At 41.0% G+C, this 25,229-nt stretch overlaps 1 protein-coding gene across 1 annotated transcript; it reads right to left on the bottom strand.

Annotated features, from left to right (window-relative positions):
* Nucleotides 1–6,846: 6,846 nt before the first annotated feature.
* FAM210A (family with sequence similarity 210, member A) lies at nucleotides 6,847–25,210 on the bottom strand. Its single transcript, XM_010583304.1, has 5 exons — nucleotides 25,116–25,210; nucleotides 13,815–13,938; nucleotides 12,092–12,564; nucleotides 9,815–9,926; nucleotides 6,847–8,515 (listed from the first exon to the last, which is right to left on the bottom strand). Exons 3-5 carry the CDS (start codon nucleotides 12,538–12,540, stop codon nucleotides 8,282–8,284), a joined length of 795 nt encoding a protein of 264 aa, XP_010581606.1. The 5' UTR covers nucleotides 12,541–12,564; nucleotides 13,815–13,938; nucleotides 25,116–25,210; the 3' UTR covers nucleotides 6,847–8,281.
* Nucleotides 25,211–25,229: the final 19 nt, after the last annotated feature.

Below are 25,229 nucleotides of genomic sequence, written 5' to 3'. Positions count from 1 at the left end.
TAAGTGCTGCTTGTGTGCTGGCAGTATTACTTTCTTTTTTTAAAGCAGATTGGCTGTATACAGGTACATACCGTGCAGAGATGTGCAAATTGCTTAAACAGAGGACTACTGCACAACAATCCAGCAATATAAAATATACTGTTAGTGACATTAGGCAGAACTTGGAGTACTCCTTATATAAAATTATAGTGCATTATCCTTATTTTCATGGCATTTCTAATCTAACCCAGGATAAAAACGAAACACAGGTATTTGGCAAACCGAAGCACTAGCCATCAGTCAGCCAAGGCTGAGAAATTTCTCTTCCCCCGCTAAAATTCTTCTGAAGCGTCTCCTTCTGCACTGAAAAGTGGCTGAATGCCGTAGCTGCGTGGGGACACCTGCTTTTGGGGGAAAGGCATCCTGCGTCAGCTCTCGGGGAACGCCTGGGTGGAGAGCCGCGCTGTCGGTGCGGATGTGCTGGTGGGAAGTGCTAGTCGGTGTCTGCTGAGGCCACTTCGCACCTCTTACCGCAGAGCCTATTAAGCATGAAGGGCAAGTACAGCATCGCTTCTCGTCTCTGACTTCTCTTGTGTTCTCTCGGATCCACATCCTTAGGAGCTCTCCAGCAACTCTTTTGGCCTTTATGGGCCAAAAATAATAATAAAAAAAAAAGCGCGTGGTAAACTTGCAGCTTGTATATTTAGAGCCTGATGGTGGGTCTGCATTTTGTCTCCATCTGCTTTGAGACCCCACTTGGGAAGACATCAATACGCACAAGGGCCAGGCAAAGGCAGAGTTCACAGGGAGTCTGTGCTGCTTTACTGTGCAGAGGCTGCCCAGACAACACACTGAAGTTACCCGTGCTGGATCCGTTCCACTACTAGCCACCCAGCAGTATAGTTTTGGTTCAGATTGGGTGTCAGATCACAACGGCATTTCAGATGGATTCAGCACAGAATCTCAAGTGGAAATTATGTCAGTTTTATGACTTTATTCTGATTGTAAGAGAACATAAGATCCTTGATTCAGCATGAGAATAAAAGGAGGAGGACACAGACTATTTGGTTCTGTAATGAGTCAGCCTGCCAATGGAGTTGACTCAAAAACTGTAGCATGTTCAAGCACCATGAGATCATACTGCATCATACACATTAGGAAGCCACGGCACATGTAATCTGGTACTATGTGTGCTAAACCTCGATTTAGCCCATTGGTGAACCAACATTATCAAAACAGGGTTTGGCAGCAGCCAAGCCCTTCAGCTGCTCCAGCCACCTAACACAGCAATGTTGCCACACAGTTCATGAGTTTCTCCTAGAGGATGCTGAAGCCCAGAAGTTACAAATGAGATCTTGCCAGCAGCACCCATTGCTGTCTCCCTGAGCTTGTCCACATACTGCTTTTGCGGCACACTGGGACACAGGGGATTGCCTGAACCTCTCTTTCCCCATATAGGGCTGTTCTTTATGGTAATGGACAAGGTTTAGAGAAAAGGGGCTTCACCTTCAGAGGTGGGCACTGTTGTGACCACCGTTACCCACCGCGGCTCTTGGCTAGAGAGCTGCATTCGCTGCTGCCTCTGTGAGGAGCAAGTACTCACGGAGCTGCCCCATGTCACGAGGATGTCTCCTGTCTGGCACCTGCAAAGCACTGAGCAGCTTTCAGTTATACCAATTCTGCACAGAAAAAGTAACAGAAAAGTAACAAACAGATTTGTAAACTCTTTTTTTTTTTAAAATAGTACCTGTCTCCTTCTGCCCGCTTGGTCAGACCCAGACACAGCTAGAAATCTTTCTGTAGTTGTGTCTCTTTATGAAACTCTTCCTCTGTTGTAGTAGGCCTGCGTTTTTGGGTGGTTTTTTTTTGTTTTGTTTTTTGTGTTTTTTTTTTCCATTCTTAAACAAGTCTGTGTATCCTCCCCTCTGCTCCCTTCTCTGTGATTGTCCAATCAATTCATCACAGTCAAGTCCAAACTTAACTCAACTGCAGGCTTATGAAATCAAGAGATGCTCTTTCTACTTAAGAAGATCACCTTCATCAAAATAGCCAGATAATTGCCAGGGGTAATTACAATTCTCTAATTATTGTTGTTGCTGACGGTAAGTGATGAACAAGGACGAATGCAGTGCAATTCTCTAAGCTGACGCCCTGAAGGGGACACAATCAGGAAAATGTGTTTTGACGTTGACTGCAGCCCCGATTTGGGCTGCACCTTCAGCTCTGGCACTAACTTCAGCCACGACTGGCTCTGGTTTTTGTTCAGGCCATTATTTTGACTGGCCCCATTTTTGGCCATCGCTTTGGCTCCAGCCATTGCTCCAGCCATGATTTCAGCTCCAACCTCATCTTGGACTGAGACTTCAGCTCCGGCCTGATGCCAGGCCATGACTTTGGCACTGGCCCCGTGTCAGACTATGAATTTGGTTCTGGCCCCATCTTGGGCTGTGATTCTGACGCTAGGTCCTGCTCAGGTTGTAAATTCAGCTCTGGCCCAATATTGGGCTGCAATTTCGGCTCAGCTCCATCTTGGTCTGCAACTTTTGCTCCTGCCTATTTTGGGCCAATACTTGGGATCCAGCCCAGTGTTGGCCACAACTTCGGCTCTGGCTGCTTAGCACGCTGTGAGTTCAACTCCAGCCCCTGCTCTGGCCCTATCTTGGGCCACAACTTCAGCTCCAGGCTGATACCAGGCTGAGACTTCAGCTCTGGCTGCTGGCTGGGCTACGGTTTTGGCTCTGTCCCCATCTCGGGCTGTGACTGCAGCTCTGACCTCTGTTCAGGCTGTGAGTAAAGATCTCGAGCCATCTTGGGCCACTACCTTGGCTCCAGCCCCATCTTTGGCAATGATTTCAGCTCTAGGCCCCATCTTGAGCCACAACTTTGATTCTGGGCCCATCTTGGGTTGTCCCCAGCCTTATATTGGGCCATGACTTCAGCTCCAGGTCAGGCTTTCATGTCTCCTCTGGCCCCTGCTTGGTCCTTGGCTTCTGCTCTGCCCTGTCTTGGTCTGTGTCTTTGGCTCCTACCTGATATTAGGCAGCAACTTTGGCTCTGGCCCCTGCTTGGGCTGTGACTTCAGCACTGGTGCCAAGTTAGAGTTGCGACTTCAGCTTTGTCAAGATATTGGAGTGAGACTTTAGCTCTTGCCCCATCTGGGGCAGGAATTTCAGCTCTTGGCCCACCTCGGGCTGCTACTGAGGCTCTGGCCCAATATTGGCCAAGATTTTTGCTTGGCCCCAGCCCCATCTTTGGCCACAGCTTTGGCTCTGACCATTCCTCAAGTGGCTATTTTGGCTCTGGCCCCTCTTCAGGAGGCTGCTGTGACTCGGTCCCTGTTTGGGCCAAGGCTTTGGCTCCAGCCCCATCTTCTTAGGTTGTGACTTTGTCTCCAGCTACAGCTTCATCTGCAGCTTTGGCTCCAGCCATTGCTCAGGCCAAGAATTTGTCTCCCCATCTTGGGCTGCCACTTTGGCTCCAGCATAATATCTGATTGCAGGTTTGGTTCTGGCCCCGTATTGGGCTGTGACTTAATCTCTGGCCTGATATTGGCCCCTGCTCAGCCTGCGACTTTGGCTCTGGTGCCATCTCAGGCAGCTACTTTGCCATCGGCTTGATATCAGAGCACAACTTTGGCTCTGGCCCTGCTTGGAAAGCTGTTGTGGCTCTGGCATGTATTTTGGCTGCTACTTCAGCTCCAGCCCCATATCAAGCTGTGACTTTGACCTGGCCACCTCGCCATCCACATCTTTGTCTCTGGTTCGATACTGGGTTGCAACTTTGGCTCTGGCCCCATTTTGAGCCACAAGTTTGGCTCCAGCCCCACATCAGGCTGTGATTTCAACTCCAACTCCATCTTGAGCTGCAACAGCAGTGGTGGTGATATTTGTGCTCCGTCTTTGGCTCTGGCCCAATCTCAGGCCACGTCTTTCTTTGGCTCCAGGCCCTGTTTGGGTTGTTAATTCATCCCTTGCTACATCTTGGGCTGTTACTTTGCCTCTGGCTGAAATCTTGGCCCATGGCTTCAGCTCTGGCCCCATCTCTAGATGTGACTTCAGCTCCATTCCAATTTCAGCTCCAGACCCATCTCAGGCCTCTGACTCTGGTATGGCCTAATACTGGGTCACTACTTCAGCTCCAGTGCCTGCTTGGTCTGGCAACTTTGGCTATGGCTTGGTAGCAGGTTGTTACTTTGGCTCCAGCCACATGTTGGTCTGTGGCTTCATCTCCAATGGCATCTCTGGTTGTGATTTTTTTTGGCTCTGGCCCTATATTGAACTGTGACTTCAGCTCCTGCCTTATCTTGGACTGCTACTTGCCTCCAACTCAAATTGGCTCTGGTCCATGTTCAGGCAGCTATTGTAGTTCTGACTGCTATTCGGGCAGCGATGTAGGCTCTGGCCCCATCTCTGGCCATGGTTTTCATCCCAGCCCATCTTGGGTTATGACTTTGGCTCTGGCACTACCTCAGGTGGCAAATGCAGCTCTGGCCTGATATTGGGCTGTGATTTTTTTTTTTTTTTTTTCTCCAGTCCCTGTTTGGGCCATTACTTTGACTCTGGCCCCATCTTCAGCTGTGACTTCGGCTCTGACCAGTGCTTGGGCTGAAACTTTGGCTTTTGCTCCTGATGGAGTCATATCTTTGGCGCTGGTCCTCATTTGGGCATTATTTTGCCTCCAGCCCCATCTCAGGCTCTTTCTTTAGCTCCAGCCAGAGTTTGCCTCCAGCTCAGGTTGCTACTTCACCTCAGGCCATGACTTTGGCTTAAACTCCTGCTTGAGCAGTCACTTGGCTTGGGCTCTTACACGGGCTGCATCTTCAGCCCTGTCTTGGGCCACTACTTCAACTCTGGGATAGCAACTCTGGGTCTAGCCCCATCTCAGGCTGCACCTTTGGCTCTTGGTCCTGCTTGGGCACTATGTCAGCTTCTGCTTGAGCTGTGACTTCATTTCCAGCTTCTGCTCTGGCAGGCGCTTAGTGCCTTCACATATGTACCTGTACCAGAAGCAAACAACGTGATGGTCTCCAGTGGTGTTATGTGTGAGGCAGGGAGCAGGCAGATGGGGTAAGTTACCAAAGCAGCACTTTCTGTGGTGGTAGGTGCCTTGGTCTTGGAGGGACACACACACACACACACACACTCCTGGGCTTAAAGGACAGCTAAAGGGACAAAGGGACAGCCCTTTCCCATGAGGATGCTGAGCTGCCAGAAGGCAGCAGCCCCTCCTAGCACTGACTGGATGGTCCTGCAGGCAATGGATGGGGCTCCTGGGCTTCTGCCTGGGCTTTTCACCTCACCAAGGGCTCTTGGCACTCTGCTGGGGAGAGCTCACAGAGCTCTGCTGGGCACCCCCTTGCTCGGATCACTTCTTGGCTGCCTCAATGTCAGCTCTAGGTGCTGCAGACAAACTGTTTGCCTTCCTAGGCCATGGCACCTGCCTCTCTGTTCCTTCTGCGCTGCCAAAGGCACCCCCTGGTGCTGCTCAACCTTGAAGGACACTGCTGCCACGTGGCAGTGTCCCAACTCTGCTGGCTTGGGCACCAGTAAGACAAGACCCAGTGTTGTCCTCAGGCAGCCCCTTGCTTGACGCAAACACCCAGCCTGTGAGCAGTTGGGGTGCACTGCCTCACCAAAGGGGGATGGACGCTGGTTTCCAGCCACAGGGACCCATCAGTAACAAGAAGTGCACCCAAGTATTGTGGTAAGAGCTATGGAAATCAAGTTATAAGTGAGATAGATAGACACAAGGATGAAAGTCAACTTTATCCTATAGTTAAAACTGCAGTGTAGCCAGGTACATGCTGGGCACCCAGTGGGCTAATGTCGTTCATCCCCTGGGTGGCCCAGGAACACCCCAGCTGGTCTCTGTGCTAATGAGGCAATGCACTGATTCCAGATGAGGCTGACTTGAGACAAGGTCACCAGTGCAACTGAGCATTTGACTAACTGCTCTCCAGGTCAGATTTTCAAAGTCTTGATTTCCCCTCCCGCTTTGTGTAGATCAATCCACCTAATTGTGTGCTTTGTTAATTGACGTGCTGGGTGGAGGATGGGGCTGTTCCAGAAACTCCTTGAGGCTGTTCATGCTGCAAAATTGACCAAACTGTACATAGATGAGGGCCTTGACAATAGTCACTATGAGCCGCTCCTGCAGATGCAGAAATGGTCACCTAGGACAGTCTACTGCACATAGTTAAGAGAGCAGATGTTTTGCACTTAGCATTGGTAGTGAGGGATCATGCAAGCATGGGAGTGGTCACAGGCCAGCTGGACATGGGGAAGGGCAAGAGGATGGGGGTACCAAAAAAACCCTATATAATAAATGAGTTCTAACATGCCTGGGGGCTACAGACCCATTCTAGGACAGCAACACTGTGCAACCCCTGCTATGTGCAGAGAAGAGATGGATCCTGTGAGCTGCACCAAGAGATTCCCATGTGTGGTCCCAGACTGCGAGGATGACCATGCTGTATTACTGGGGCAGACCTCAGGCTTTGCAGGGTGCTGCAGGACAGAGGCAACACCACCTGCAAAAATGGAAAACCAGAACAAACACCCACATCAGAAGAATGCATGCATGAGGAGAGTAAGGAAAAGTACACTAAAATAGAAAAAAAGAAAAGCATCTATTAACTCTAATTCTACAGTAGTGCTTATCTCAGCAGTGTAAGAGTTCACAGAATTATTTTTTAATAATATTTATCAGAAACATGGCACTTTTCAGTGCCCTGAAGATGTACATACAATGATTATTCCTCACAACATCCCTGTGAGGTAGGCAATAGATTGCAGTCACGATTTGACATGTGGACAGAGGCAGAGAAGTACATAATCAATCCTGCATAATTACGTTAATGAAGTTCGACTCACTCAAACATGGAGAGGCTCTCAGTGACTTGACTGAACACATAAGAGTGGGACAGAGCTGATACTTTGTCAGCCATATTCTTTTATTCTAGTAATTTACAATGCTCAGGACCCAACTCTGTTGCTTCTGCATACCCCCTGCAAAAAAACACCTTTATGAAACAAGATACACATGCAGAGCACAGCTACAAAGTGGGATCTGTAATAGAAATAGGAAAAAAGAACACAAATTTAGCCTACATTTGAGTAAAACCAGGAGAGAAGGTTGTCTGCCCAGTCAAATAGAACAGTTTGAACTTTAGTCCTTTATGACATCTCTGAGACAGCATTTCAGCCTTCAGCTATGAATAAGTATTTGCCTGACCTAAGAAAATCCAGGGGAAAAAAGTTTAGTAGATGGTGATCTCCGTCTCTGAAATTATGCTTATTTTAGTTAAATTTTTCTACTAAAGTCTGAGGGATTCCTGAATGGGAGGAGGAACTTTTGGGTTTAACTCTTAACTTTGCATGTATTTAGTTTAAAAAGCCCCTTGGTATACCAATTTCTCAAGTAAACTTCTCTTTCAGAATTTTTTTTGTTCTGAAAATGAAATGAAAGAGTTTTGTAAACGTCAATATAATAAAAAAATCCTAGTTTTTAATATACAATTATTGATTAATTTCATGTAATAACTTTTTTTCTACTGTAAATCAACTTTAGGAAACAAAGTATACTTGACAGTATGGCTACTCTGATTAACTCATCTTCCCATAGATTTCAGTTGAGATTTCTGAAAAGATAGACTGTCCAAGAAAGATTCATAGTCCAAACCTGTAAACTATCACAGCTCAGCTCAGCTGAAGTTAGCGTAGCCATTACAATTCATTCCAACTGACTGGCTAATCCATTGATTCCTTCATGTGCAGTATTACTGATAATGGTCTGTCTCCAAGTTGAGAGATGATCACTATTGAAGAGGCCTGGGTCCACATACTCTGAAAAGCAAAATATGTTGCCCTTCCCAGCAGAGAAATCTTCATTCTCATTTAATGGAAGATTCAGTCTAATGGAATAATGGCTGTGCACTATGATGGAAGAAGAATAAAGTAGTGGCTTTTGAAAGAAACCATCTTCATTTTGAGGGGGGCAGGAGGAAGAAAAGAGGGAAGAGTAACTGTTAACACTATTACCAATGGACACATGAACTTCTAATTTGTGATTCATTATTCCTTCTGTAAATTGAAATTTTGTCACAACTACTCTCCCCCAGGGAACTTTAACCTTGGTGAATATACAGAATTTTTAAATCCACAGAGCAATTGTAGTCTCCAGACAAGGGGGGAAAAAAAAAAAGAAAAAAAGAAAAAAAAAGCTCAGAAGTACACTTTGTATATCCTGCCTCACAAAAGGTTAAAGTGCTAAATTTGATATATCTGAAAATTAAGCATCCCTCCTAGTCCTTTATTTTCTTAAATGAAACTTTATCTTTGGTTTCTTGTATCTTCTCTGTAATTTTATCTTTTGTTTCTTCCATCTTCTCTGTAATTTTATCTTTTGTTTCCTCCATCCTATCTTGTAGATATTCCTTTACTGGTGGTGGTGTGGACATGTAGCCATTCTTACGTAGATATTTAACAGTGATGGATGTTCCTCCCAAAGTCACAGTGTATCTGGCAGGAGTTGCAATCTTAAAGAAACCAAAGAACACACCATATCAATATAACACGACAATATTATCTAGCAAAAGGTATTTTTAATATGGAAAATCTATTTTGGCCAGTGTCAGATACTAAAAAGATCTTGTATTTATAAGGAAATAAGCCAATTTACAGTGCATTCCCCAGAAATGCATACCTTTTACTTAAAGTATCCTTTTGACAAAACTAGCACAGGCATTAGATTTACATTTAAAAACAAAATCCCAACAACTCCCTGTGCAGCTTGTGGGACGAGCATTAGGCATCTCAGAATGCAATTCAGAACAGACAGTATGTCAACACTGAGCCATGTAAGCAAACAAGATATACTTTAAATTCTAAAATTCACAAGAGTATAGGCATCTTTCAGTCCAAAACTAGGACCCACACATAGAAAACTAGAGCTAAAAGAGACCTTCAGAGGTCAGCTAATCCAAGACACAACAAATCAGGTTCATTATTCTAGATAGACTAACCTGTTCTTTCAGAACTTCAAAGGTAAAGCCTGAACAATCTTCCCTTTGCAACCTATTCTAATGCTTCCACATCTTGAAAGTTTCTGCCAGATCTCCCAGCTATAATAAATTCTTTATATTTAACCACATTTATTTATTGGTCTCTTTTAGGCACAGGAATAATTAGCAAGAGTAGTGCTTTCACATTTTGTTTGGGAAAATAATGCCTTTAAATAACAGGGAAGATGCACATGGCATTTGGAAACAAAACAGATAAGTGGCATTCGAAGCAAATATAGAACTTTGTTTTTGCATGGTCTGACATGTTTCAAGTTTCCCAAACACAGATTGTGCACCTATAAATCAATAAAAAGAGACCCAAACCTGAATGTAAGTAACTGATTCAAATGGACAACAAAAGTACTCGACAATGATGAAGAACTAAGGTAGGAAGACAAACTAGTGAATCCTCTAGGATAATAACAACTGTATGTTTACCTGGAAATCATGAGGTGTTTAGACTTTACCTCTTTATCCCTGTTCATTATGTCAGGAATACAGAGGAATAACTTAATTGTAATTAAAGCTCTGAGGGCAGACAACAGTTCTGCAGCAAACAAATAAGTTATTTTAGAAATACAGACAGACTCCTTAAAGGAACACAGAGTCCCTATCAATTTGCATGTGACTATTCTTACTACAAAAATGAATGCTGAAGTATGTGTAACTCAAAGAGCGAAAACAGCATTAATTCTTTCTGCTGTAAACAAATAAACCCTGTTCAGTTCACCAGGCAAGATTTAGAGCTTATTTACAAACTATAATTATACTTACTTTATACAATGCATATGCAGTTAGTGCATTTCCACTCTGGGAATTTTTCAGGATGTTTACTATACTCTCTGGTAAGCCAATCAACTCCAGGAATGGAACAACATTCACTCCTCTATAAAAGAGAAAAAAAATTGGCAACCTGAATTGGAATTTGAAACCTGAACAGTGATTTACAGTACCATTTCCATTCTTTAAATCTATTATACAAACTTTGTAATTTGATAGCAAAGTATTTTTTCATCTAATCAATATACTTACAGGATTTATATTTCTGTACATATAGGCAAATTAATGTTCTTTTCAGCATCCCAAGAGGTGACTCATTTATACTATCCCTGTTGGGCTGAGTAGCTACTAACTTACCAGTGTCCCAAATTATTACGTTTGGAGACAAGTAAATATAATGGTGGTAAGACAGTTACTCAGGCTCCCGTTGTGCAGGTTCAACTTCATGTTCTGTTTTACCCAAAATAATTTTTTTTCTTTCTAAAATTTTAGACTACTCTGCAGTGTGCCCAGAAGCACTGAATCCATACTTCTGTGTCCTCCATTCACTTTTAAATATATCAAACAAATGGAATGTGGCAAAAGAAAAGGAAGCAACATGCTATATGGACAAGACTTCAGGGGTTTTGTGCCCAGTTGTTCTACCTCATCAATATAAGGTGGGTGGAGGGAGCTCCTATCACCATTTCTTTCTATTTGAAAACCAGGGAAGCTAACATCAGCACCAAAGAAAAAAAAGACAGACTGTCTTTACATTACAGTAGAAAGCTACATGCAGTTATAGATGACCTGACTTTCCAATATTTAGTGATGTATTATTAGTATCATTATCCATTTCTGCCTACTATTTAAAGCATTCTTCTGTGCACGCGATCACTTCAGCATCAGTAACAATAACAGGCAGTAATTTACTAACAGTTACTAGAACTACAATCCGAAGACCTAGCCCCAGAGTAGAAAATGGAGACCAAGTAAGATCTGAAAGACAGCATTAACCATGTTATTTCATAAATCACCATTGTTTAATCTCATATCATGAGCAGTCATTCTGAAAGGTATTTTTCCACTTCAGGAGGGTCTTGCTCCTATGGCATGACAAACTGAAGCTTTGTTATAATTTCTAGTTAAATATTTCTGTTGTTTTCATCCATCAAATAAATACTGATTTTAGCAGCTAACTTAAGTGTTTCAAGAAAAGTAATCTTCACTCAATCTGAAATGTCTGGATGTAAGCATCAACCTGAATTCATCCAAAGCAAAATATTTTTATAGCTCAAGACCTTTATTCCTCTGACATGAGCTAAATTTAGAATGACATTTGGATCTATAGCTCCTAGAAAGGGCAATTATGCCAGCTGGTTAGAGTAACTAAAACAAACACTTGTGCGGTAAGGCATTCAGATGTCAAAGCCTCACTGTTGCCGCCATGAACTGTCGTTGTTTCATGCTTTCTATTATTAAATACAAAACACTTGCAATCCAGAGATAAACATTTACTCATATTTAGCAAACCATGTGCAGATAGATAAAAACTCTTTCACCTGAACTAGCAGCTCATAGCTGATATAGTAGGTTTTTTTCCCAATAAATGCCATTTTCCATAACAGTATCTGGCACATGCTATAGCTGAAAGAAACTAAAATTAGAATACTTATCTTTTTTTTAGCTACACAAGTATTTAATTTCCAATTAAAAAGTCTGGCCTACAGTAGCAATTTTTTCAGTGGAAGACAGGAAAGACAGGAAAAAGAAGTAAAAAAGGAAAAGATATACATGGCTTGCAAGGAGCTCAGAGTGAGGTAAACGACATGGAAGTCCAATGATGAAGGAGAACTGGGGATGAAGGGGGGAAGAATTGGTGAAATAACCCTCAAGTCCAACAGCAAAAAAAGAACAGGTCTATAAAGATCTCACCTAGCAATTTGTAATCAGGATTCCAAATCCCTATCTTTACCTTGTGAGAGGTTACTAGTAATTTCAGTGCTGTTTACATCCATGCATATTTTGCGGAGATGAGCATTCCTTCAAATGTTAACAACATATCTGGTACACAGCAATAACTACATGACAATAGTATGTACGTGACACTCTCATGAATTCTATATACTTTCGATACTAATCTTAGGCTACATTTTTAACTGAAGCATCATTTCCCTACTAGATATTGAGGCACTTTTTAACATGTAATAATAATTTATATGTCCTTTCACGTGTGAAAGTCAGTCTCAATTCAACAGCAGTATGGGGCACTGCAACAAAATACCAACTTACTTCATGGCTGCATAGTAAAAGGATCCAAACCATACAGTAGAAGTCAGAAGATGCACTGGAATCATGACTTTTCCATACTGTTTAAAAGTTTTCTTGAATCTCTGAACGAGACTAATTGATTTGTCTTGTAATGGATCAGGATCTGAAGAATCTGACTCTACAGGGCTCTGCTTGGGTGTATCAGTGGCCGAAGTCAAAGGATTTCTCTCTTCTGATACTTTGTGAGGAGTGTCTGCTGGCTGTGATGAAAAACCGCTTTTCTTTGAGACAAACTGTGCTGCACCTGCATGAAGACATCGTTTAGGACGGTCCAGTGCTAAAATCACTTTGCATCCAACATTAGACAACACTGATTGTCCTTTTAAGCACTGAAAGGTACTAGTGCGAGGAAAACCCAAACATGTCCCATGCGCCAGATGAGATGCAGTATGTAATAGACTCCGCTGCATTTTGATGAAGTGTGGCTGAGGTTTCTATAGAGAGGAAACAATGAAGAGTAAATGAAATGCATTTCAATAATCTGATTTCTATTTGCTCCAATGCCACTTGAAATTCTCAAATTTTAAATTGCTTTCTATTCTTCTACTTTAAAATGTTTTCCTTATCTTGCTTTGCAGAAATTGTTACCTTCTAGAATTCAGCAAATAATTTTAGAACTCACTTTTTTAGCATTCTGAACTAAAATGGCCCCTTCACTTAACACACTCTGCTCCTCACAGCTAAAATGCTCATTCTACTCTCTAAAAACATTTCTAAGTGTTTAGTGCTATCTACTGCTTTTATCTGCATAATCTGGCACAGTTATTGAAAAATTACCCTTGAAACTTCACTTCTAGTAGCAGCTGATAGTTTGAGTGACACTTCGAGCCTACATAAATGTAGTATGAACTCACTCTAGTGCAATTAAAATTAATTTTTGGTGTAAATACATTCTTAGTTTTGGTATATTTTTTCGTGTTCTATACTATTTTGAACTAAGAGTAAAGGTTCGTACACACACACACACAAATCAATAATAATAATTACTATTAATAATCAATCAATCCCCTTAATAGTAACAAACCTAACCATAACAGCCTGCCAGTATACACCTGTTAGGAAGGGGGATGGTACTGTTGAATGTCATGTATTAACAGGAGCAAAATTGAACTGCAATTTCCAAAATATTACAATGCAAAGAATATTTTAAAACTGCGGATAGCCCAGTTAACTTTATGATTTTGCATACTTAACAGTTACTCCTGAAAGTTCAAAAGAACCATTGAGAGATTCCCCACAGAAGAGAGGAATTATGTTTGGCATGCATAGATATAAAGAAGTCATTTCCACCCCTGCCCCAAATGCATGCTTTGAACTAGTGAATGAACTACTAACTCTCTCCTTTCCTTTATACAATGACTGCAAGTTACAGAACTAATTTTCCTTCCTTCCAAAAAAGTGCCACTAATTGATTTTATGTAACAAATGCCACTTTAGTCATATTACAGCCTTCAAATCTTTCTGATGCTTTTATGTTTTTAATTATCATAATTCTTGATCCTAACTAGAAATCATTCAAGTTTAATTGAAACTCCACTGTTGTCTTCATGTCTGCTTCACCTATAGACTTAAATATCTTTCAGTCAGGTGTTTTGATAGTGAATTTGTCTAGGCTGCTGAAAATGATTAATACTTCATAACATAGGCAGAAGTTTAAAAAAAAAAAAAAAGAACCCATACATACCCTTTATTACTTTCCAGCTACGTAACAAGAAAAGTATGGTAAGGTTTGTATCTTCAAAAAGTTGCAACTCTTCCACTAGTTCACCACCTTTCAAATGTATGTCTTGAACATATTGATGACTCTGCTAAAGTAGAAAAAGGTGCATTTGGAGAAATAGTAACAACAGCAAACTAACATTATGAAGATTTTTGGTCAGCCTGAAACCTTGCTTACTGAAGAATTTATTGGTATAAATTCCCCTTTGGATACTGACACACTAATGGGAGAATTTTTTTTCTGTGTAACTTAAAAGTTCCTCAACTGTGAATTACTGTTTCCTTCCAAGAGACAAAAGTTTCATAACCCAAATGCATCTGTTGGAACATTCCTGCCTATATATTTTCTAGGTATTTTTATGTTATCGTTGTGCTTGAATTAATTGCAATTACTAGAATTAAACAATGTTTGATGTGGGGAAAAGATTGGCAGAATGGTTTCAAACTCCCCAGTAACCTCTACCTTGCATGTGAAGCATAGACACCCGCTTTTGTTGAACTCACACTAACAGGAGGTATTGCATCAACAGGGGAAAAGGGAACTCTAGTCTCTATGCAAGCAAGCAGTTACTCCTGTTGAGTTATGAACTCAGTGGGAGCCAAGAAGTACTGCTGCTTATAGAGCAAGTCAGTCTTCTGTAAGAATTCACTGGAAGTTGTAAAAGCTTGTAGTATCTCTGGTTTTACAAGAAGCAGAGATTCTTGCTGATTACTTAGATCCAAATGCAATTGCTTCTCAAAACAAAAAGTAGTGGAAAACACTCAGCAAAAGTCAAGTGTTAAGATGGGACTCTGTCATACACCAACCACCTTACTGACTTATAGAAATTATAACAACAAACTGGAAGACGACAACTACCTGGCTTGCCTATTGCCACTTACACTCCTGAGGGATAAAAACTCTCCACAGAGGACTGTTTCCCCCTCTCACTAACAGTACACAACACTGAGCATCTGCCCTAAGTAGATTTTCACAATATCCCGCCAGCAGACTCAGCAAAGGATACCTATCCATCTGTGAGAATTTTGGAGCTCTTGGGTCAGACTTCTGTTGTTCAGCTATTTTGAGTGGATGGTACCCTATTGAAAAGTACCTGTTCCAAACAAGCTTTGAAACTTGCCACCATACAACATGGGGGAAACCATGCTCAGCACTCTGATTTTGGTTCATTAATGTTATTAACAGGGCTCTGCATTCCAACAGCCTTGGAAGAAGATCATTCTTCTGTACAGAAGCAAGAAGAAACAGAGTATTTCTGAATTTTCCCATTCTATATAGTATGCATATAGTAGCATTTCGCTGAACACCATTTCCAGGTTTTGCTGTCCTGCAGCTACTGACAGCACAAAAGTAAGACTGTACCACACCTCTGATTCATTACAATGGCTGCAGAACATTGGGGTACGAAATGGCTCCCAGGGGGTGAGAATTCTCCTTAACATGAAGAAGCAATGGGTCACTACTATGTGTTCAACACTCATCAGTCAGTTGCTAGCATAGTTGTGATTAGTAAATGAGTTTCAAGGCCTCTGCTCACAGAGTTAGGTGCACTGTATAAGATTTAAAAATAGAATGTCACCAATGGCTTTAAAGCAGAGGAACTAGCATGGCCACTTACAAGACTTGCCACACCACTTTTTTTGTTTCTATATCCTCAGATGGACTTGGAACTCATTAAGGGTTTTTTCCTCCATTATGCAAGACCTGGCTCGTCAAAGGGGAGGTTCCCTAATCATCTAGTGTAGATCCTGAAAAGGTTGTGAACCTTGTAAGCACAGACAATAGTACGGGTTCTAGCTAATACTGTGAACCAGCTTAATTTTTTGCTTCTCCACTTTAAAAAAGCTTTTTGCTAGATGCTTGGTATATAAGAAAAGGCTTAGATACAATAGTGCTTGTATTTGAGAGAATAAAAGAAAACAGGTTTTTCAAAACAAGGTTGGAATTTTCCTAACAATCCTACTGTGTTTCATAGGTACGTGCTTTATTTTATTTATCTAAATGAACAAAGGAGAGACTTTTGAAGTGTCAGTAAGTTGAGGATTACACTACTATCCAGCAGCACTATAAGACTAAACAAGGGAAGTATTATAATGGTTACAGTAGGATGTAGGAAAGGCAAATGAATAAAATAACAGATTAATATAGCATACACTTGGTAAACTGATTTTAAAGAAATTAATATTGTTAAAGGGGTGATGGATGCAGCTGCTAAACTAATATTTTAATTACTTGGCTCAACATTGCAAACATCTTAAACAGGACAGACAACTCAAAGTGCACACTTAATGTGGTTGGAGGTCCAAAGAAATACGAAACTAGTTGTTTCATCCCTCTAAAACATGAGATGAATACAGAGAAATCTGTCCTTTAAGATGCAATTAGTGAAAGGGAGTTCCTAGTACCCTGTGCACTCAACAGGCAGTGGGAGAAAGTGTGTCAGCCTATGGATTTGAGACAATTTTCTCTAAATATAATACTTTTCTTAAAGAAATTACTGGAGCTATAAGCTGTACAACTGCCCCTGTAACTTTAGGTTGTTAAAACCACTCAGATTCTCAAGAAGTCAGGACAGTAACCTAAATGTTATCCACAATTGCACCTAGTGACTTTTCAAAAGTTGTTTCTTCATTTTAGCGTATTTCATTTTTTTCATGCTATTGCACGATGCTGCAAAGGCACAGAAAAGGACAGAAGCTAGGATCTTCAGATACCAAGGTGGAAGGAAAAGCAGCCAGTCTGTGGATGAGAATTTTGCCAGGGGTGGGGAGCAGAAAGTGTTTTAAAGCATCTTAGATTTCTACATTAGCTTTCTCTTAAAAATGCCCCAAGGAAAAAAAATAAATATGGAGATGTCTAAGGACAAATATAGCTGTTCTCTGCTTTAAGAATCCCATATTGTCAGTGACTGCCTAGATGCTTGTAGGACAAACTATGAAAAGATATACAAACACTTCTGGGATAAGGTGTCCTCTTCAGTGCTGTCATTTTCTGGCTAACTATTTAGTAGTATCTCCAGCTGGCTGTAAACTGAGCTGAAGAGATCTTGGCTGTTCAGGACATACTCCTGGTTGGGATTCTTGGACATCCATTTAGTTCCTGAAGGCACGTCTGTCTCATGGCAAGCTATTAACAAGCCTTCTGACACAAAAGGAGTGCTCTAGTGGCCTCTTGAGGAAGAGCATAGATCAGCTTCTCATTACAGTGCTAGAGGTTTTATTTAGCAAACTTTTGTACTTCTGTTATAATTTAGATCAGCTTTGGCATAAACATGATCTACTCCAAGAGAACTATCTCTTGCATTTGCTCTGCTACATCTTTGCCTTCCAGTGATTACTAGGAAGTAGAGATTAGACTTGCTTTTGTTCCTAGGACAACAAAAATTCAGGATCTCTCAATGTCACAGAACTGGTCTATGTGACTACCACAAATTCATGGTTTTGGATGTGTGCTAACATTTTATGCAAAAAAGAAACAGGGAATCATTGGAAAACACAGAAACAGCAAGCCAGGCCAATATAGGTACAGCAAAGGCTGCTGTGGATATCTGCTGTTGAAAAGAGAAATCATGCCAGAGATGCTGTCAGATGAAACTTTCATCAGGATGACTTGTACAAAAACAGTTACCCTGTTACAATTAACTTTTTTTGAGCTACCAGAGAAATTAAAATACAAGAACAGGTGTGGATATAAGATGGCAAAAACTTTAGTGTAAGTTTTTTTACAAAAGAGGTCAGAAAGCATCTGAGGGAATTGCGGGTGTAGTATATGTAGACTACAGTGGTTTATTTTCTCAGTTCTACCAGAAACACTCTGAATAGAATATATAAATATGGATGAATTCAAAGCATTTTCACTTATTCTGTTACTGTTTAAAAAAAGAACATTAATTATACCACAGGAGAGTTCCCAATGAAAATCCATGAGCTTTTTTCCATTCCCAAGGCACCTTTCTGTGAACCTAGAGAATTAATTTACATTCTTGTCATTTTTAGTGTAAAATCAAGCAAACTTTGAGGGTTGTGTGTTGTATATACAGAATGATTTTGAAAGGACACAAACCAAGTTTTCAGAAATCCCTTCCAGCTCACCTTTCAGACTGCATAAAAAGCAAATGTACAGAGATCTTATCCAAACAGCTCAGTTTAATAAAAAACCCCACTGTATTGCTTACATTTTCACTAAACATAATTAAAAAAAAAATCTCAAAACTTGTTTTCAGATTTAAATTGTTCTTGTCAAGAACTTACTAGCAGTATATTTAAAAAAAAAAGGCATCTTGCCTAACTAATAAACCAAAATAAGAAAACTACAACTGAACAGAAAGCATCTATGAGTTGCCTAAAAACCCAGGAACACATTTTAAAATCATTATAATAATAGTGCAATATGTGCAAAGCATCATTGCTTTTCCTAAACTCAATGTAAAATATAACGATAAACCTCTTAGTAACTGCAGTGGTTCAGCATAGCATGCAGTCACTATCCACGGACAGGAAAATGGCAGTGTATAGGGACTTTTTATTCTTTGTATTAATACTTCCAGAATATATGAATGAGCATTTAGAATTTGTATTATGACCTTTATTGCTTTTGCAGTGTCCCTGATACAATCTGTTATTCATTCTAAACTAGGAAACTTGGGTTATAATTTGAAGTTTGGGCATCACTAGCTATCCAATCTTGTCTACCATTTAGGGCTGTCTAAAAAAAAAAAAAAAAAAAAACCCAAACATATAACACCACATTTTTGGTTAAAGGGAGTAATGCAAAATAAGTCATGGTGAAATTTATTAAACTGTTGGTAAAAAATCATCACGTTAAAACAAATGGAAGAGTAAACTCTTGTAGACAAATTACCCTAAAACATTAGCCCCATCCCACCTCCATCATGTCTAATCTCTTCACTTAGTAAATGCTATGCTATAATTTTTAAATTTATTATATTACTACAGCTCAATACTGATATAAGTGGAGACAAGCCAACAACTTTTTTACCCTTATTTTATCTCAACTACTCTTGTTCTTGCTAAAACAAACTTAGTGAAGTCAAGAAAGTAGAATAAACCCTCACAGGGTCCTTAACACACACAGCAATCTTCGCTACTACAATCTTCCAAGACGTAAGTATTAGAAAGCACAACAAAAAGTAGCTTTAGGAAGAATAAAACTTCTTGTAGACATTTATAAAGTCTGAACATTGGATTCAGAAGGCAAATAAAACAGGAGAACCTAATGCAATGCCTGTGTGTTGAGTTATAGATCTGGAATGCTAAACAAGAGGCTTAACAGCTGATCTGCACCCAGTCAATATGACAGTGGTATCCCCATTTTCCTCTATGTTGGAAGGCATTAGATCTTAAGCTTGCACACAGCTAAGCATTATATAAAAGTGTGAATGTTCTCTCTCCAATTCTTCTAAAAGAAAGTATCACAATCACTTGTAGTGCTTACTGCTCTTTAGAACTATGTTTTGAATAACTGGTGCTATTCCATCTTTTAACTCCGTTTTCCTGCCTTGCAGTGCCGAACAGCTACCCTGGGTTCCTTCATTCAGAAGTTTCATTCTGCCCTCTACCGAATTTCTACGTAAGTACACCTCTTACACTAATAGTACAGAAGGTCTCTACTCTCCACGATTCATTCCAACAAGCGTAAATTTGCTGGAACTTCTGTGTTGGTTCCAGAGCTGCCCAAAGTAACAGGCACATGTCAAAGGAAGGGGAAAAAAACCTGCCTTTTAAAGTGCTATCTGATTTGGGTTTTTGTCTATTTGTCACTCTATAGACACGCATCTGCAATAAGCAAGTTAGAGAAGTCATGCTTTTAGCTAAGCTTAGAAATAGACATATACATCTATGCTAAAAATGTTTAAAAAGCCCTTTGTTAGTTCAAAGCAGGGATTGTACTCATCTGTGTATTATTTTGCCCTTCTGCCCATTACCTTTCACTTTAAGCTAATGATCAAAATAAGATCTAATTTTCCCTCCTTTCTATTCCACTCTTGTGTAATAACTTTCCCAAGCAACCCCTAATAGCCTCTTTCGTCCTTGTATCTCCCAATGTATCATTAGTTCATTCCCCTCCAAACACTTGTGTTTTTCTGTCAGAGGGTTTTCAACCAGAGGGCCCTTAACACGGAGGTGTAGGGGAGTGTGGGGGTGGTGGTGCAGTTTACAAAGCAGTGGGAAGCTTCTACTAAGTAACTAAAAGGGGCTGCAAAAGCAAGCCTCACTTCAGCCATTTCCTGCCTATCACTGTGAACTCACTCAGAAAAAAACCCCCTACAGCTGAACTGGTGAGGGGTTAGATGCTAAAACACAAATACATACACACATCAGTGTTCCACACTTCACCAAAACATTGTTTGAGAATCTCTTAGGATCTCCCCTCTTGATAGTTCATTGAACTTTATCTGGCAGATTCCTCACCTCTTTTGACTTTCACCAGTCATCTCAAGAGTTCTGACTCTACATTTTAAGACATGCTGGAAGGCATTAGAAACATGACTGTAAGTTCTACGTTCAGGGTTCAGATATTTCTTTTGTGAAGTTCTGCTACCTCTCTTCAGAGTTCAGATCTGCTGTGCACATCTTTTCACTAACAGAGCCATCAGTAACAGTCAAAAGGTTGCAGACAAAGTTAAAACTCCAGCTTGCTCAAGACTTCCTGCTATTCATAATTTGGATTCTAGTAACCAAGCTCATTTTTTAATTCATAATCTTACTGATCACTCAGGACTTCACTGACATATAAAACTTAGATTATATTTAATTTGAACAGCTCTTAGAGTTATAATCACATATTTATTCCTGAAAGGTCTAATGAAACAACTGGAGACATGCTGCAGATACTTTCTCTTGACTAATTATAAAAGGCATTTATTAGGAATACGCTTAAACTTGGATCTTAGCACCAACTCTGTAGACCCTTTGGCCTCATCTTGCATTGTGACTACCAAAATGTTTTTTTCTACCCTTGACAAACGCTATTTTTGCTACCTTGAATCTTCACAGGTCTTGTCTCATTGTTCTGTATCTCTTCCCGCCATAACCCAATCGTAATCAACAGTATTGGCTGTAATAATATTTTAAATGCAAATTATATTATGTAACAATTTTACAAAACACTTAACCCCCACCAAGTAACGAGTCTTTTACCCATCAAATTCACCCAAAGTGCTTCTAAGACTTTCAAAAAACATGCTCAAGGAAAAACTCTGAAGCCTCACAATTAGAAACAAAGTAGGAATAATTGTAAACCAGCCCCAAACTGAAAAAAACCCAGAGCTTCATTAACAGCAGAATTCACAGTGGAAGCATTAGGTTCAATATTTTTTTTCTTTTATTCTCCCACCACATTTATTTCACATTTTCAAACACTGAAAAGCTGTCGTTTTTCCCAGCAAAAAATACAGAACGTTCATCTTTCAGCAGAATTACTGTTGGCAGACATTCACTTCGAGTACAAATCTTTCCTAAATATTCAAAGCAAGTGTTGAATTCTCTGTTGTGAATTCAAACTTCTCCATATGGGGAAATATGTGTAGTATCAATCAGAATATCTTGAAAAATTATGTGTGAAGAGGCTGATCATAACATTTACAGAACACACACATGCTCAAAACCACACTCTTGTTCTAATTTCTAGTAAATGCTATTCCCCACAACTCTACAAATGAACGTGAACTGTTCTTATGAAAGAAGTATTATTTTTATTAAGGTCTTGATACCTGAGTGGATAAACTTTCTTGCCCACTATTCAATTTAATGCCTTACACAGCATCTTTAGCACAGATGACATGATTGCTAATGTTGGCAGCTATGCAAGTAACAAAATGACACCATCTACAAGTGTCCGAAAGAGCATCAGACTCACAGAGCTGTGTCTTTACACCAGAAGGAACTCTGATGGGACTTCAGGAACAGGACCCTAATAATGCTCCTGCTCACAGTCTGAAGTAGCAGATTTACTACATTGCTGCATTCAGGTTGAGAAAGGAATCCTGTGACTGCAACACTGCAACCTTTGAAAGCACATTACAGTTAACTAATTACAGTTAAAAGATTAAGTGCCCTCATGTTCTACTCAACTCTTCCACTAGCCACTTTTGGAAGAGACTTACAGAACTGCTGTAAAGCCACTCAGGTATTTTTATTCAGAAGCTACAAAATCCATCCATTTGAAAAAAACTACTGCTGTGTTTTATATTTTGTTCACGAGCACCTGACTGTATTAAGCCCCATTCCCTCATCCCACTCTGCAAGGACAGACTACTTGAGTTCTAGAGAGCTGCAAGGGATCATCTGCTAGCATGGTCTACAAAGCCACAGTCACAGCCATGCAACTTCTTGTTTTGTTTATGTAAGAACTGTTGCACATGGTCAAGGTCAGTTTTGGGACAAAATAAAATAGTAGATCCATGGAATTAAAATTTACAGCCTAGCTAAGTGGTACTTTCTGATGTACACAGAGTAAGACCTAGTTTTACCATTCAGATGTCTTTGTTTAGAAGGAGCAGTGTCATGTCTGGTAACACAACAACAAATTTTCATTTTTTGTTGAATCGTATGATGGGTAGCTAGTTTGAAGATCATGTGGGGAGAACTGAGTGATGGAAGGCACTGGGGTGGAAAGGATTAGAGCTGTTTAGAGGAAACACAGAATTAATGAGAACACAGATCACTACTATTTGCGCTGCAGAAGTCTAGACAGCAACCAGCGTGAAGCCCTATTGTGTAATCCCAGTGCCCTAAAGCAGAAATTACTTCTGTCCTTAACTGCTTAGCTACTAAGGCAGACAAAAGGTGGGAAGGCTGACATAACTAGGCACACCAATCTGGCCTACTAACACCTGGTCAAACCATAATTTTCCCGACAGTTTGAAGTGACACATTCTTGACTTAATATGAACAAAGTATGTTGGGCTTAACACACCTGTACTAGTACCTTCAAGACCAACTGACTTGTGGAAGGTATCATCACAACAGATCATAAGCATTTTTTAACTAGCTTTCTACTCTTACTGTAATTTTATTGTAATGACAGGAAAATAAAGAATAACGTAGTTTTTAGAGGTATCATGATCCAAGACTTAAAAATTAAGGAAAAGTCCTATAACTTGGGCAGTATGCTTTTTTGTTGTTGTTATTGCCATACTGCACCATCCATTTGTCTCAAGTCAAAAAATCTACTAGAGGTACTTTAGAGTCATTAAGAATCCCTGACCCTGAGGTTGATCCTTGATCTACAGTGATGGAACTGGGTAGTTACCCATCGCAATATCAAAGTAAAATCCTTATGAGCTATTGTGATGATACATTACTGTCCAGGAAGACTTCAATCATGTTTTGGGCCCAGGCCTCAGTTCTTCTAGAGGTTTTATTCCATTCTTACTACTGAAATATTGCTGATCGATGTTGAATTTGCTTCGGCATCTAATTTTCAAAATAAGTTCAGCTTCAACTACCTGGGTTTGCAGTGTATCAACACCAACAAGAACTACATTGGATCTTCTTTCCAGTCTGCAAAACTAACTGATCGCAAGGAATATTATGCATTCAACTAGCAGTTTTACATTTTAAAAATCAGTGCTCTCTCTGCTTTTGACTTGAATTTGTTGTGGCCGTATCTTCAAGACCAGTCAGAACTCCCTACAGATCCAGAAAGGTGTCAAGATGCAAACTGAGGGCTGTTATCTGAGAAAAGGGGACATCAAGAACTCCCTGTCTTGCAAAAACAGACTTCAACTTCTTAGTGATGCCTGTAAGCATACACACAGAGCTAGGTCAGTTCATCTGGAGAAAAGATCATCTACAGCAAGAGAATTACACAGATCCTTTTAAAAACCAAAACCAGGTCAAACCTTTTTCTTATCAGCTGCTATAGTCTGTGAAGTAGATCTGTAGACAGTCATGCTAGACAAATCTTTAACTTCTTACATTCCTTACATACTCTTTAGCAGTCTGAATTTCCCTACTCAGTTTTTGCCATGTGCAAGCCACCTGATATCCACCTACCCAAATCATCAAATGATTTTTTTTTTTCCTCCCTGATGGAATTGCTTCTCACACAGCGAGTGCAATTCAATAATGCTCCCACAGAGGCCAATCATACCCCTTCTACCTCCAACAGCCCTTGAACAGAAAAAGAGATAAACACCTGCTGTCAGCCCCATAGGAGGAGATGGATGGTGGGGACACATTATCCTCTGAGCATGCATTTCCCACACAGAAGCAGCTGCAAGTCACATAAGCTAGCAGCACGTGCAGCAAAACACATTCCAACTGAGGAACTTGTTCCCTGTCTCTCCCTAAAGTAGCAAAACTTTGGTAAATCATTTTATGTTTATACTTCTAATAACAGTAACATCTTGGGGTTTAGGTAAATTGAGGAACACTTTCATTTTAAGAATTAGTTTTGGTAAGAAATTCTAGGACACTTCATGTCCAAACTAATGTTTTCTCTTTTGGGCCAGCTTGTAGAAGGCATTTCAGAAATGGACATAAATGAGGCTGAACATGCAGTTTGCACTGCCTGACACAAATCCACATTTGACTTAAAAGCCTTAACAAAAATTCTTACGACTTCTCAGTCTGACTCCTTGGATAACTCCCATAGTCGATTACCAGAAGCAGATTACTAACGAGGACCGTAACTCCATGCGACTTTGCCAAGAGGGTTGTGTCTTGTTCAGCCAGCCACTGCCTCCTACGGATTCAGAGACCTCCAAAGCTAGTCCACACAAAGCACAAGAGAAAAAAAGCGCTGAAAGCTCAAGGTGAGCCAAAACCCATGATTTTTACCAGCGGACAGGCAGGAGGAGCAAAAATCGGATTTCTCAGCTCCGAGATTCTCCTACTGAGGGAAGCCAGCCCCTTTGCTCGTATTTGTCACACGCCACAAGCGAGTCGCTAAAAACCGCCCAAAACACTTACTAAACAAGAAAACATCTGTAGAGCCCCTTTAAGCAATCTAAAAAAACCCCCAAAACCAACCCCAAAACCCCGAAAACAACCAAAACCCAACAGGACAGGCGCGGAAGCGGTTGCCTCGGGAGAGAAGCAGCCGGAGGAGCCGAACCTAACCACGGCCCTCGAGCGGTACAACCGTCCGCGACCGGCGGCCGACATCGCTCACGCCACACAAAACGGCCCCGGAGTTTGCCAGAGAGAACGCAGCCCCCCCTCCCCCGACCGCCTCCGCCGCGTGCCCGCCCGCTCCCGGGCGGCAGCCCCTGCCCCTCGGCCCCACACGAGCGGGTACCTTGTGGCCAAAGCCACCGCTCCTCCTCACGGGCCCCCGGCCATGGAGACGCACCGGGCGGCTGTTGACGGGCGGCCGCTGCCGCGCGCGCCGTTCCCGTCGCGTCGCGTCGCG

Source organism: Haliaeetus leucocephalus, unplaced genomic scaffold (genome assembly GCF_000737465.1).
Source record: "Haliaeetus leucocephalus isolate CR32 unplaced genomic scaffold, Haliaeetus_leucocephalus-4.0 Scaffold889, whole genome shotgun sequence".
In the NCBI taxonomy this organism is placed as follows: domain Eukaryota; kingdom Metazoa; phylum Chordata; class Aves; order Accipitriformes; family Accipitridae; genus Haliaeetus; species Haliaeetus leucocephalus.
This window is presented reverse-complemented; position numbering and strand designations above follow the sequence as displayed.